Consider the following 14,164-nt stretch of genomic DNA (forward strand, 5'->3'; position numbering starts at 1 on the left):
GTGATGACCATGCTCTCTGTCTCACACAGCAAGGCGGAGTCCTCTCCCTGATCGACTGTACTCTCATAGAGGAGCCTGACACCAGTGATGAGGAGGGTGAGTGTGTGTGTGTGTGTGTGTGTGTGTGTGTGTGTGTGTGTGTGTGTGTGTGTGTGTGAGTAACATACCATGCATGAGTGTGTGTGTGTTTGTGTGTGTGTGTGTGTTTGTGCACATGTTTATTTGTCATATTTACAGTACTACTGCGTGCGTGTGTGTGTGTGTGTGTGTGTGGGTGGGTGTGTGAATGTGTGCTCAATCCCAACTTGAAGTTGCTCTGCCATCGTGTGTGTGTGTGTGTGTGTGTGTGTGTGTGTGTGAATGTGTGCTCAATCCCATCGTGTGTGTGTGCCAGACTGTCTTGTTAAGGCTCAGCCAGTGAGCCTTAATTAGTGTCACAGAGTAAAAGTGCAGACCTGACTCCCCTTTAAATATCAAATGGCTGTCCCCTAAAATGTCACATCTGATCCTATGACATCAGCACTTCATTAACCCTCCTCTGGGTGACGCGCACACACACACACACACACACACACACACACACACACACACACTCCCACACACACACCTGTATGCATTACACCATCAAGCAAGCACACACACACACACACACACACACCTAATCTACTAATAGTGGTTGTGTGTGTGTGCGCGTGCATTTGTGCGTGTGCGCATGCGTGATGTGCATATGTGTGTGTGTGCGCATGTGTGATGTGCATATGTGTGTGTGTGTGTGTGTGTGTGTGTGTGTGTAGCTAGGTCAGGTGGCCAGGTGTTTGGTCAGCTGGACTTTAAGCTGGTGGTGGAGCCATCCGAGTGTGCATCCTTCACTGTGGTGCTGCTGGCTCCGTCACGACAAGAGAAGGCTGCTTGGACCAGTGACATCAGCCAGGTAACATTACATTACAGTCATATTACATTAAAGTCAGATGCTTTTATCCAAAGCAACTTAGAATAATTGCATTTATTGTAGGAAGTCAGTGTACTACTACTCACCAGAACTCACGAGTGCATCTCCTTTCTAAACAAGCGACGAAGAGCATGATCTATTAAGATTCCAGATAAAGAGCGCAGCATTACGTTGGCAGTCCTTCAGATTGCACGTTAAGTCTGAATGCATTTTGCAGGTGATCTATCAAGGATAATTGAACCGAACCTAAAACTAATGGTTAACCGAACCTAAAACTAAACACTTATCAGGAGAACATTAGCCTAAGATGAGACTGGATTCCCCCTCCCTCGGCTCACACACACCCATTCATTTATCCTGACCCACACCTGGGGAAAAAAGCATAGCATATTGGCCTATTTGACAGCCTATAAAAGTTAAACAAGCCTACCGTTGCCTACGTGAAGCCTGACTCTGATTAGCCAAACGTTTTGCAAATTGAAATAATAGTTAAGCATACTGCAGTGCACAAACATAAAAATAATACAATTATTCCCTCTAGCATGAGACTGTGGCTCGGCGGTAACATTATAGAACCACAAGAAGGAGGAAATAACCCAGATCTCCTGTGAGGGAAAATAATTAACTTAAAATGAATAAATACAAAAATAGCACATAGTAGATTTTTGTAACCTTATAGACTAACCCTTTCCAAATTGAGTTACCTATAAGCAGCCATCTCCAAAGTCGCCATCTCGCAACTTGGAAAAGAGAGCACAGTTCCTCACAACGAAGGAATTAGTACTATAGCCTACCTGCCCTTTGAAGGTATTAAATAGAAAACACAAATACCATCACTAAAACTTCTTTCAAGGTTTATAGGTCACTGAGCGTGTGCTACAATTATGCATTAGCATTTTCTCCTCCCATATTTTACACGCTAGGGTAGGCACGCCCCTCATTACATATTAATTTCGGCCAAAAGTACTAATTAGATCGAGCGTGCAAATCTTCGCATTTGAAGGACGCAATCCTCCATGCACACCGTTCATAGATCACCTTGCACATTTATTTGCGGGTATTGAGGCATTTGCACACATTTTTATATATGCAAAACTTGCATATAGACATATATAGACTGTAGATAAGGTCCTAAGAGCATAATCTCGCGCTGAAGCCAAAGTGGAACTGTAGCAAAGTATAAATACAATAGGTGCACACACACACACCAGACACATATATGCACACGCACACACCAGACACATATGCACACTCACACACAAACACACACCAGACACATAAACACACACACACACACACCAGACACATATGCACACGCACCCACACACACACCAGACACATATGCACATACACACACATACAGTACACACCCCACACACTAGACACATACACACAGATACATGCGCACACACATGCACATACACACAGACACACACACACACACAAACACACACACACACACACACACACACACACACACACACACACACAAACACCCTCTCTCTGTCTCTCTCTAGTGTATAGATAACATCCTCTCTCTCTGTCCTCTAGGGTATAGATAACATTCTCTCTCTCTTTCTCTCTCTCTCTGTCTCTCTAGGGTATAGATAACATCCTCTCTCTCTCTCTCTCTCTCTCTCTCTCTCTTTCTCTCTGTCTCTAGTGTATGGATAACATCTCTCTCTGTCTCTAGTGTATGGATAACATCTCTCTCTGTCTCTATTGTATAGATAACATCCTCTCTCTGTCTCTAGTGTATAGATAACATCCTCCCTCTGTCACTAGTGTATAGATAACATCCTCTCTCTCTGGTGTATAGATAACATACTCTCTCTCTAGTGTATAGATAACATCCTCTCTCTCTCTGGTGTATAAATAACATCCTCTCTCTCTCTGGTGTATAGATAACATCTTCTCTCTCTCTGGTGTATAGATAACATCCTCTCTCTTTCTCTCTCTGTCTCTAGTATATCGATAGCATCCCCTCTCTCTGTCTCTAGTGTATAGATAACATCCTTTCTCTCTCTTTCTCTAGTGTATAGATAACATCCTTTCTCTCTCTAGTGTATAGATAGCATCCTCTCTCTCTCTCTCTAGTGTATATATAACATCCTCTCTCTCTCTAGTGTATAGATAACATCCCCTCTCTCTCTCTCTCTAGTGTATAGATAACATCATCTCTCTCTCTAGTGTATAGATAACATCCTCTCTCTCTCTCTCTAGTGTATAGATAACATCCGCTGTAATGGTCTGATGACCAGCGTGTTCGAGGAGAACTCCAAGGTCACCGTGCCTCATATGATCAAGTAAGAACACACACACTTCCACACACACACACACACACACACACACACACACACACACACACACACTTTGAATACTTTATTTGATCCCACAAATTAAATTACAGCTATCAGGGAATCCAATATAATAGGTCAAGACAGTTCCAGAACACTCAAAGATACACATAGCACCTTCCTCTCCACACAGCAAGGCTGCCAAAGACAGCTGAAACAGAGCAACCAAAGCTAAACTATTTAACAAGTTTTGCCTTTTCCCATGCCAGCAATGCTCAGACCACTCCTAGTATACTTGTGTACATGACCTAGGCTTCCAAATATAAGTACACAAAATCTACATCTCAACCCAAAGTTGGTAATAGTTTCAAGTAGCAGTTGGTACTTACTTATTTATCTAGGAAAGCCTGGTCTATGTACAGATCAAAAACACAGCCTACTTCTACAATCAGGGCCTCTTTGTGACTGGTCAACAAAAACATCAGGTGTAATGGGGATATAAGCAAAGACATCACAGGTGTAGTTAAACCAGGCTGGTGACATTCTTGCATGTTTATACATTGATGCACTGGATGGTAAGGTCTTTTCTACGGCATCGGACACTAGGTCAACAATGCACACATGCAACCATATGGCATGCACGTGTGTGTGTGTGTGTGTGTGTGTGTGTGTTCGTGTGCGTGCTATGGCTGCAAATCTTGCTATCTTTGAATGATTTGAGATAATTAGTGTGATGATCAGTCTTTCATTTTACATACTTGGCACGTTTTGCTCTCCTAATAAATTATTTTAAAGTTAGCTTTCCTCAGCAGCTCTCCTGTATCTTCTTCCCAGAGGTCAACATTAAAGTCGCACTGAAATGAAAAAAGCATTCTGTCCCATTTTGGTTCACATAATTGGTCATAGTGTTCACCTATTCAATGATGTATGTCAAAAAATGACAAAATTCTACTTTTGTTGTAATCTTATATCAAAGTATATAATTTCTTACTTCCTGGAAAACGGTAGGTCACATGCAATGACGACAACAGGTACCTTAGAGTTTAGGCCAATAATCTCACGACATCCACCCGTCAATCAACGCTATCCTTCTATTGAATCTGTCTAAAGTCCTTAAAACCCGTCCACTTGTCAATGTTCCATTCAAATTCCTCTAAACGTATGTCCCACCCTCATAGGTTGTTTGCGTCGGAAATACGTCAAACTACGGAAGTTAGATGATCTCAAACGTCCGTTTCAGTGCAACTTTAAAACCCTGATCATCAGATAGCTCTGTTTGAACACGCGCACACACACAAAGATACTCTGCACATCTGCTTTAATTTGTCTGCTAAATTAGTAAAAGGTCATGTAACTGTAAAGCTGTGTAGCTGGCGCTGTGTCGCACTGTTTCACACTGTGTGGATCAGGCTTGTCTGGACAGCATATATGTCTATGGTTTTGCCACAGGTCACCAGTGCGTGGTTGTGCGTGTGTGTGTGTGTGTTGGTGTGTCCATCAGATCCGATGTGCGTCTCCATAAAGATGATGTTGACATTTGCTTCAGCAAGACGCTGAACTCGTGCAAGGTCCCTCAGATCCGCTACGCCAGCGTGGAGCGCCTTCTGGAGAGGCTGACCGACCTGCGCTTCCTCTCCATCGACTTCCTCAACACCTTCCTGCACACCTACCGCATCTTCACCACCGCCGCCGTGGTCCTGGACAAGCTGGCCGACATCTACAAGAAGCCCTTCACCTCCATACCCATCAGGTAGCACACCACACACACACACGCACGCATACACATGCACGCACACCAGACACCCACACACACCACACATGCACACGCACGCACGCACACACACACACACACACACACACACACACACACACACACACACACACACACCAGACACACACACACACACACACACACCAGACACACATGCATGTTCTCTTAAATCCTCACACATCATTTTTTCTGCTGTAATCCTTTTACTTTTCAGCACTCTCTGTTTTATGAGCTATGCAGTGGTGTGTGTGTGTGTGTGCGCGCTTATGTGTGTTTATAAGTGTTATGCGAGTGTTTTATGGGCTGTTTCCCTCTGTAAAAATCTAGAAGAAGGCAGTCAGATTAGGGTCAGCAGCGAGCCCCCCCACGCACGCACACACACCTTAACATTGGCCAAAGGAACGAGTGACAGAAAACTCAACAGAGCGAAATGAAGCCCGTCACACACACATACGCAAACACACATACACACCAGCCCGTAGACCAACAGAACAGATGATCCAACAGTGCTGCACTTTGAGACACAGGAAGACCCCGTTTACACCTTGCATTAAAATGCGTTTTTGGTGATCAGATTGCAATCTGATCGTGCTAAACCACATGAAATTACAGGTGTAAATGCACCCAAAACGTTTTGAGGACGGATTGCGATCCGATCGGCCAAACCACCTCCGGAGGTGGTCTGGGACGCATTTCGACCACATTTAATAATAGTGTAAATGGAAATGCATTTTTAATCCGCATATCAACAACGTGGGCGGAAATACGTAGCCGTTGGCACGCGCCGGTTCCAGACCAGCAAGTGTTCCTCTGGAGCAGGCTTCCATGGTAGGCTACAGCTATCTAGCAAGAGAAATGGATCCTGATCAAGGTTGGAGTCCAGACGAGACGAGGTGTCTAGTCTCAATTTGGTCGGACGACAATATTCAAGCAAAACGTACTACCACAGGTCCTGGCTGCAATGTCAGCGGAAAATTAAACAGTTGAAGATGGCATACAGAAAAGCCAAGGACAACAACAAGATGAGTGGCAGAGGGAGGGTAACTTGTCCCTTTTTTGATGAACTGGATGCTGTGCTGGGTGATCGACCGGCTTTTTGCCCCGGTGAGGGAATTGATTCAGAAGATGCTAGTACTAGCTTTAGCATGGACTCCACCAACGGTGCTACTGCTAGCGACGAAGACAACGGGGGCGATGACGATGATGAAGATGGTAACGTTATGTGTTGTTGTTATCCTCTTTCAACTTGCCTAACAATATCATTTCACTAGGCTTTATAACATTAGCTGTAATAAATGTATGTTGATAAGATAAGCAAGCATGCACGTAGAAATACGACATAGCTGGCTAGCTGGTCTAGCTGTTGTAACAGCTAACGTTAACCTGCGCAATCAATTATGTTTAATGTACCACACACCTTTACCAAGCTTAATGCCTAACGTTACTAATATATTATTTCAAATAAGACTCTTCCAGAACATGATTAGATCAAAATGTAATGTGTTTTCGTTTTTGTGTGTAGATGGCGAGGATCCGTCATCTGCAGCCTCAGGAAGTAGCCAGTGCCCGTCATCTGCAGCCTCAGGAAATAGCCAGTGCCCCACAAATGAATCAGGTAACGTTAGGCCCTACCTGTTAATATTCTCATGATGTGGCATCCCAGGGCACAATGCCACAGCTCATTGGTCATGATTGCCATTTATTGAAATTCACTTGCAAAGTGATTTAAATCACCTGTTCTTTGCAGTCTGTCTGATTCAACCACTACATGGGTCCTCCTCTAAAGCACCTGTATACTCTTGCACTTTCGCCTTAGCACTATGGTCTTAGTCACTTGTTTACAGAGGAGATGCACTTGGGAGTTCTGGCGAGTATTAGTACACTGACTACCTACATTAATGCAATTATTTTGAATCCCTTTGGATAAAAGCATCAGCTAAGTGACTAATGTACATGATTGACTGATTGGGACTAGAGGACCACGATGCTGCTATGTAATCTAAATAATGATGTCATTACTAGGTAATGAAGACCATGATGCTGCCATCCCATCCGCAGCCTCAGAAACTAATAGGAGGAAGCGCTGCCCTACCACCAATGCAGCAGGTACTTGTTTACATGGTGCAGTGCCATACTTGAACTTATTAAAGCTGTATAGTTTGCCTACTTTTGATGAAGTGAAAGTCATAATAAAAATATATGTAAACTTGAGCTTACAATACTTCTTTCACGTTTCCATCAGTCCTTTATTGAATCTATTAAATGCATTTAACAAAATGTAATGGCATGTGTACTGTGTTATTGGCAGTGTAGAGCAATGTGTTTTCATACTTCTATACAGGTGGCAGCAGCGGCACAACCAGGAGGAAGAAGAAATCCAGGTTTGAGACAACCATTGAGACCTTTGCAACCGCTTTGTCCTCTAACCAGACAAATGATAATGATATTCAGCTGAAACTACAGGCAGCCCAACATGCACACGAGACCAAGCTTTTTGGTATGATGCTGCAGGCGATGACCGCTCAGCCTGCCTTTGCTCCTCCACATCACACCATGGGCCCGCCTGCCTACCCGTGGTATCCGCCAGGACCATCAGGGCCACCTTCATTTGGTGTTCCCCCATTTCAACATGTTGTTGACCGACTTCAGCCTTTGCTACACCATCCAGCACAACACAACCCACCTCACCCGTCCCACCCACTCCAACATCCCTCATATCCAATAGATGAGGATGAGAGAGAGCTTGATGTTTACAACCACACCAACCTTTAGAGAGTTTTAGTTGACCTTGTTCCCTATTTGCACTGATCGTTATGACCATAAGAATGTATTTTCTATTTTTTTGTTCATGAGAATGTATGATGCAAGTTACAACTTGTAAATTCTGTACATCACTTTATTAACAGTCCGAATGTTAACTTCAGGTCAGTATTGTCTCTGGAAGATTGTTTTCTATTTTGTATTATTATTGTGCTATTTAGTTAAATAAAAATGCTGTTTAAGTCAGCTTAAAAAACAACTAACTGAAAATATTGTTTTTATTTAATTATATTATGTACTGACCAACTAACGAATGTACTGACCAACTAACAATTCATATCCATAGACAAGCCAATTCCAATTGATAGTTTTGTCTGAAGCCTCAAAAAAGTAACTGTCGCTAGGTGAAACTAACAAGGATGTGATTGATTTGTTCAGTGTTCAGTCCTCTGCTCTCTGCTCATTGAACCAAGTTGTGAGTGCTCGTCTCACATTCTTGGACTCTGTTGTCCTCTCACGAGGTGCAGCAATGTCTGGTTCAATCAGTTGTGCTGGCTCTTCCACTCCCTCCATCCAATCTTGATGGAACTCCTCGCCTTGCAACTCGCACAGGTTATGCAAGACACAGCAGCTGCTTATGACCGTCGGGACCCTGTGGATGCTGACCTCCATCCTTTTCAGCAGACACCTCCACCTCCCTTTCAGCCGTCCAAATGCACACTCAACAGTCATGCGAGCACGACTGAGGCGGTAGTTGAAATACCTGTTGAGAAATTAGGTTCTGTTCAGTCAGTCCATATCAGATCAGCTATCCTGCTATTTGTTGTTCAGCAACTGCATGTCAACAGCCACAGTCCAAAAAAAGTATGCGGGTCATCAGAAAATGGCAAGAATAGAAATGTAGCCTCCCTCATAAAAATAATCTACTGATAAAACCTGATCTACATACCGTTGCTCTCTTGTAAGGTGACCATTATCGGTGTATCCCTTCATAAGCCAACCCAAGAGAGGATATGCTGGATCTCCTGAGAGCATGACAGGCACCTGTTCACCTCCGATAACTCGTGTCTCCTAATTGAAAATATGTAATACATTACTCTCCTGTGGTCCATAATTAGACATCTCTGCAGAGAATATAATACATATATGACAATTAGTAATAACGTATTGCTGCATCGTACTGTAGTATAGGCTACTGCAAACTCCTACCACAGCCACACGCTCATCTCCCAACAGCATGCTCATGCCTCTTTCTGGTTCTAATAGAATTATGACTCACCTGTGGGAAAAGGCTGTCACTCTCGGCTAGGTCAAACACAGCTGAGTTCTGCAGCACTTGTGCGTCATGCACACTACCAGCCCATCCAACATTGAAGTTGATGAACCTGATGACAAAAAGGGAGGCATGCTTTCATGGTCTACTATGATTTAATATTTCAAAATAACAGAATCACAAAATATGAAGTTGTAAATTTAACAAATGGAAATGGCCTACATGGCTGGAAGTTGGTGTGTGTGAGTGTGTGTGTAGCGGGGTCATACTTACCGGTAAAGGTGGTCAACAACAGCTTGCAGTATGACAGAGTGTGCTCCTTTCCGGTTGAAGTAGTCTTTTGCGTTCTCGGACGGGGCAGTGACGGGGATATGCGAGCCGTCTATCGCACCACCGCATTGGGGGAAGCCCCATCTTTCTTCAAATCCCTTGACAACATCCCGGAGCCTGTCCCCTCTTGGGAAACTAATGTAGTGACTTTGCAGTGACCTTAAAGCACGACAAACCTCCCAAATGCAGATAGAGATGGTTGCTTTGCTTAGGCCAAACAGGTGGGCTAAGGTGTTAAAACCCGAACCTGTTACTAGGTACCAAATGGTCACCGCGACCCTCTTCTCCAGCTGAATGGCCGAACGCAAGTGCGTGTCTCTTCCGCAAATAAAATCAAAGGTTTGACGGCGCATACGTAGGTTTGTCACCCAGTCTTCATCTGTAAAGGTCCCCTTTACTATCCTCTCCCACGTCTTGACTGCGTTCCCGCATCCAGGTCGTCCTCCGGACAGTAGTGGCGCTGATCACAGCTGAGATGAAAACAGCTGCATAAATCAGCATTTTCCTCTGCTTTCGTCTTCGGTATTCCAGTCGTCGAAGATGGCTTGTTCCCCTGCTTCGAAAAGCAAGCAAAAGTGCATACAATAGGCCTGTCGATTGCGCGCTTTCATGAAAGGCTACCATCTTTGTTTTTGGCAGGCGGGCGCATAGCGCAAACAGGATGTGACGTTCGATTGTCAGCTGGACAAAGTCGATCGGATCTCAAACGGATCGGGTTGAAGATACTCAAAATGCATATTAATGCCAGGTGTAAATGTAATCAGGCTAAATCATTATCTAGATACAATTTGGATACGAGACGCATTTTAATGCAAGGTGTAAACGGGGTCAGGAACTCTCTCTCTCTCTCTAGTTGAGTCCTAGAGTGTGTAAACTTTATATTCCTGTCCAGACATTTTGACCTTTTCAGAGGCAGCAGACGCTGTCTGTTTGTGTGTGAATGTGAGTTTGTGTGTGTGAATGTTTGTGTGTGAATGTGAGTGTGTGTGTGTGTGTGAATATTTGTGTGTGAATGTGAGTTTTTGCGTGTGAGTGTGTGTGTGTTTCCCCCTCAGGTGTGTGTGGGTAGATGCAAACACACTATGCCTCTCAGTCTCCCTCAATATGAAGGAACACACACACACACACACACACACATTCTTGGCTACCTCATAGGAGGAAGAGGGCAGGAGAGAGGGAGGGGAGAGGAGGAGAGACGAGAGAGGACAGGAGAGGTTTTGACCAGTCTAGTTGTTGTACTTCTATCATTCTGTAGTTGTGTTGTTTTCTCACCCCACCACCTCTCCTGCCACCCTACCTACATCCCTTCACTTCTTCTTGTCCTCCCCTCTCCCCATCCTCCATCCCTCCATCTGCCCTCCTCTCTCCATCATCCTCCCTCCATCATCCTCTCTCGATCATCCTCTCCATCATCCTCCCTCCCTCCCTCACCCTCCCTCCCTCATCCTCTCATCCCTCATCCTCTCTCGATCATCCTCTCCATCATCCTCCCTCCCTCACCCTCCCTCCCTCATCCTCTCATCCTCCCTCCCTCATCCTCTCTCCATCATCCTCTCTCCATCATCCTCTTTCCCTCATCGTCCCTCCATCATCCTCTCATCCTCTCTCCATCATCCTCTTTCCCTCATCCTCTCTCCATCATCCTCTCTCCATCATCATCTTTCCCTCATCCTCCCTCCCTCCATCATCCTCCCTCCCTCATCCTCTTTCCATCATCCTCTCTCTCTCATCCTCTCCCTTATCCTCTCTCCATCATCCTCCCTCCCTCCACCCCTGCCCCTCCTCTCTCCCTCTGCCCCTGTCCTCCATATGCAGGGTTCAGTACCACTCATGTGACCGTCTGTCCATCACCTCCATCTGTCCTGACTACAGCCTGAGGATCAGGAAGATATCCCTGGACCAGTCCAAGTAACACCCTCTCTCTCTCTCTCTCTCTCTCTCTCTCTCTCTCTCTCTCTCTCTCTCTCTTGTTTTCTCCTCTTCTGTCTCCTCTCTCTCTGCTCATGTTCTTGTTTTGCCCCTCTCTTACTCCCCCTCTTTCTTCAAGGTCATTGAACACCTTTTTCTTTCTGCTCATCTCTTTCCTTCCTCTCCTCTTAAAGCTAGTCCTCCTTCTGCTAGTCCTCCTTCTGCTAGTGCTCCTTCTGCTAGTCCTCCTTCTGCTAGTCCTCCTTCTGCTGTGTTCTCCATTCACTGGGGACTCCAAGGCCAATCAGCACCCCCCCCCCCCACCCCTCTCTCCCTCTTCCTTCCTCTCAGGCTCTCTCTCTCTTCCTCTATTTCTCTTTCCCTCCCTTTCTCACTGTCCTCCCTCTCACTCCCCCTCTTGCTCCCCATACCTCTCTTCTCTTGTTTTCGTTCTGTCCCTTCCCTCCCTCCCTCTTTCTGTCCTCCTCCTCCTGTGTTCCCCTCTTCATCTCTCTATATCCTGTATGCACAGCTTCTTTCCTATTTGACAGGAAATGACACGTCTGTGTCAGACTGCCTGCACAGAGTCCCTTCCTGTTTGAGTCCTTCCTCTCTCTCTCTGACCTATAGAGGTTCACTAAGTGGATGCTCCTCATTGGCTGAGGAGGTACATTTTAGCTCCTAATTGGGTAATAATAACTCTCACGCTCCCTCCCTCGTGTTCTCTCTCTCCTTCTCTCCCTCTCTCCCTCCCTCTCTCCATCTATCAGGTCTCTGGAGCTGTTCTTTGCCACCAGTCAGAACAACCGGAACCACAGTGGAGGGGGAGGGGAGCACGTCAACGACAAATCCCCCCGTCTCTGCCGCAAGTTTTCCTCCCCTCCGCCCCTCTCCTCCCCTTCCCACTCCGCCTCCCCCGTCTGTGTGCGCAAGCTCTCCCTGCACTCCCCCGTCACCGGCCGGTCGGGGGGTCTGGACCTCACCCCTCTCTCCCCCCAGTCTGTCGCCAACAGCCCCACCTCCGCGCACGCCCCCCAGACCCCCACCAACACCTCCCCTCCTCCCCTCCCTTCCTCCTCCCCGCCTCCCGGAAACGACAAGCCACCCCTGGAACAGGTCCCGCCCCTCCCCCCTTCCTCCCCGGAACAAAGCCCTGCCCCCCTCATGGACGGGGAGGAGCTACCCAGGGTCGACGCCTTCTGTGGCAAACTCCGACGCAGCATCCGCAGAGGTGAGGACACACACACACACACACACACACAGAGCAGGGCACCCCCTTCACAGAGACAGCGAAGCAGCCAGACTCTCCAACACAGGTGTCCACAACAGGCTCTCTCTCTCTTCTCTAAGCCTACCCCGTCTCTCTTCTCTAGCCCTAACCCATCTACACACACACGCACACACACACACACACACACCAGTAGACATTGACCTGAACACATTATAGGTACTGCCAAAGGGACCCACAGGGACCTACCCCTGTGGATTTAATTCCAGATTTTCTCATCCCAACTGTAGAAATTTTGGACATTCTGGTCAAAGGTGCGCTCACCTTTGTCCACAGTGGCGGTTCTACAGGGAGCACGGGGTGGCATATGCCACCTCAGAAAAAGGCCTTGCCACCACAGTTGCCACCCTAACTGTAGGCAATGAATCTATTAATAATATATTTTTTATGTTGATTATAAATGTTGGTGATATTTATCCGTAGTTCGTGTAAACGTTTTACTCACCAGTTTAGAATTAAAGGAGAATGCTCGTTTTTGACAACCTGGATCTTATTTACGGCATATTATAAGACGTTTCACTCACCGAGATAACTTTGGTGTAATTCAGAGGCCTGTAGAAGAAATTTAAAATCCAGCACGAGCCAAGTATATCCATGTAATGGCGGCGGACGGGGCAATGAGAATTCAGCTTCTAAAAAATCAATTTTCTGCCGCGAAACGGTTGTTTTCATCAATCTGTCTTTATGAATCGCTAGTTGTGCTTACATAGAGCGAGGGCTTGTTGTGGTTTTTCACATGCCTCTGTAATATGATCTTTAGAAACGTCTTTAGAAACGAAATAGCTTCCCCACTTGCTCCAGCACGCATGCGCACAGCGCGCAGACTGGCTATTCTCCGTTAGGTCTGTAAACTACACTCGCGGCTCACATTCTCTACTCTACGATCGGCTTGTTGGTGCCTAGAATATTGTGTGCAATATGCCTGAATATTTATCAGATTTTGAGGATATAGAAGATAACTTAGAATATGATGGACGCCGATCGTAGCATAGAGAATGTGAGCCGCAAGTGTAGCCTACAGACGGAGAATAGCCAGTTTGCGCGCTGTGCGCAATTGATTTGAGATAGCATATGTTGGTGTACTTATTTGAGACTGATGTTAGGTAGCTTATGTGTTGTTGTGGTTGTTGTTGTTGTAGCTAGTAGTTATATTACTATTATTGTGTGTTAAAGGGGTCTACGTTTGCAAAACTAACTTTTTCATTGTTTTTGCATGTACATTTGAATCTCTGATGGGCCTAACACACAAAGTATGAAGTGAAACAACCATGTAATTTTGTTGTGGTCAGCCAAAATGAAAACATTAAACGCGGTACTGCCGATGAGTTGCAGCAACGTCTAAACATCACCTCTTGGATATGTTGCAGCTACGTGCTAAAAACGTCTCAACGTGAATTGAGCCCGTTGTGACGACGTGGACAGGAAGTAGCGTGGTAGACATACTTGGCTGAGACGTGATCTACACATATTTATATTACTTGGTCTGCACGTCTTCTTTTGCATTTAGCATTTGCATTACAAAAACGAATTAATGCTATATGGTCAATGCAGCATATTGGCAGTGACTAATGGCAAGCATAATTATGGT

The 14,164-nt window shown here is 45.5% G+C and overlaps 1 protein-coding gene across 1 annotated transcript in view; it reads left to right on the forward strand.

Moving 5' to 3' along the window:
* rasgrf2b (Ras protein-specific guanine nucleotide-releasing factor 2b) overlaps positions 1 to 14,164 on the forward strand; it is a gene marked incomplete at both ends in the record, with an annotated part of 308,695 nt that overhangs the window by 216,326 nt on the left and 78,205 nt on the right. Inside the window, 5 exons of the mRNA XM_084439496.1 lie at positions 30 to 96; positions 795 to 931; positions 3,173 to 3,255; positions 4,748 to 4,996; positions 12,059 to 12,519. Of these exons, the coding sequence (XP_084295622.1) occupies positions 30 to 96; positions 795 to 931; positions 3,173 to 3,255; positions 4,748 to 4,996; positions 12,059 to 12,519 (997 nt within the window). The remainder of the gene's footprint in view (positions 1 to 29; positions 97 to 794; positions 932 to 3,172; positions 3,256 to 4,747; positions 4,997 to 12,058; positions 12,520 to 14,164) is intronic.

This window comes from Borostomias antarcticus (assembly GCF_949987555.1).
Source record: "Borostomias antarcticus genome assembly, chromosome: 6".
In the NCBI taxonomy this organism is placed as follows: Eukaryota; Metazoa; Chordata; class Actinopteri; order Stomiiformes; family Stomiidae; genus Borostomias; species Borostomias antarcticus.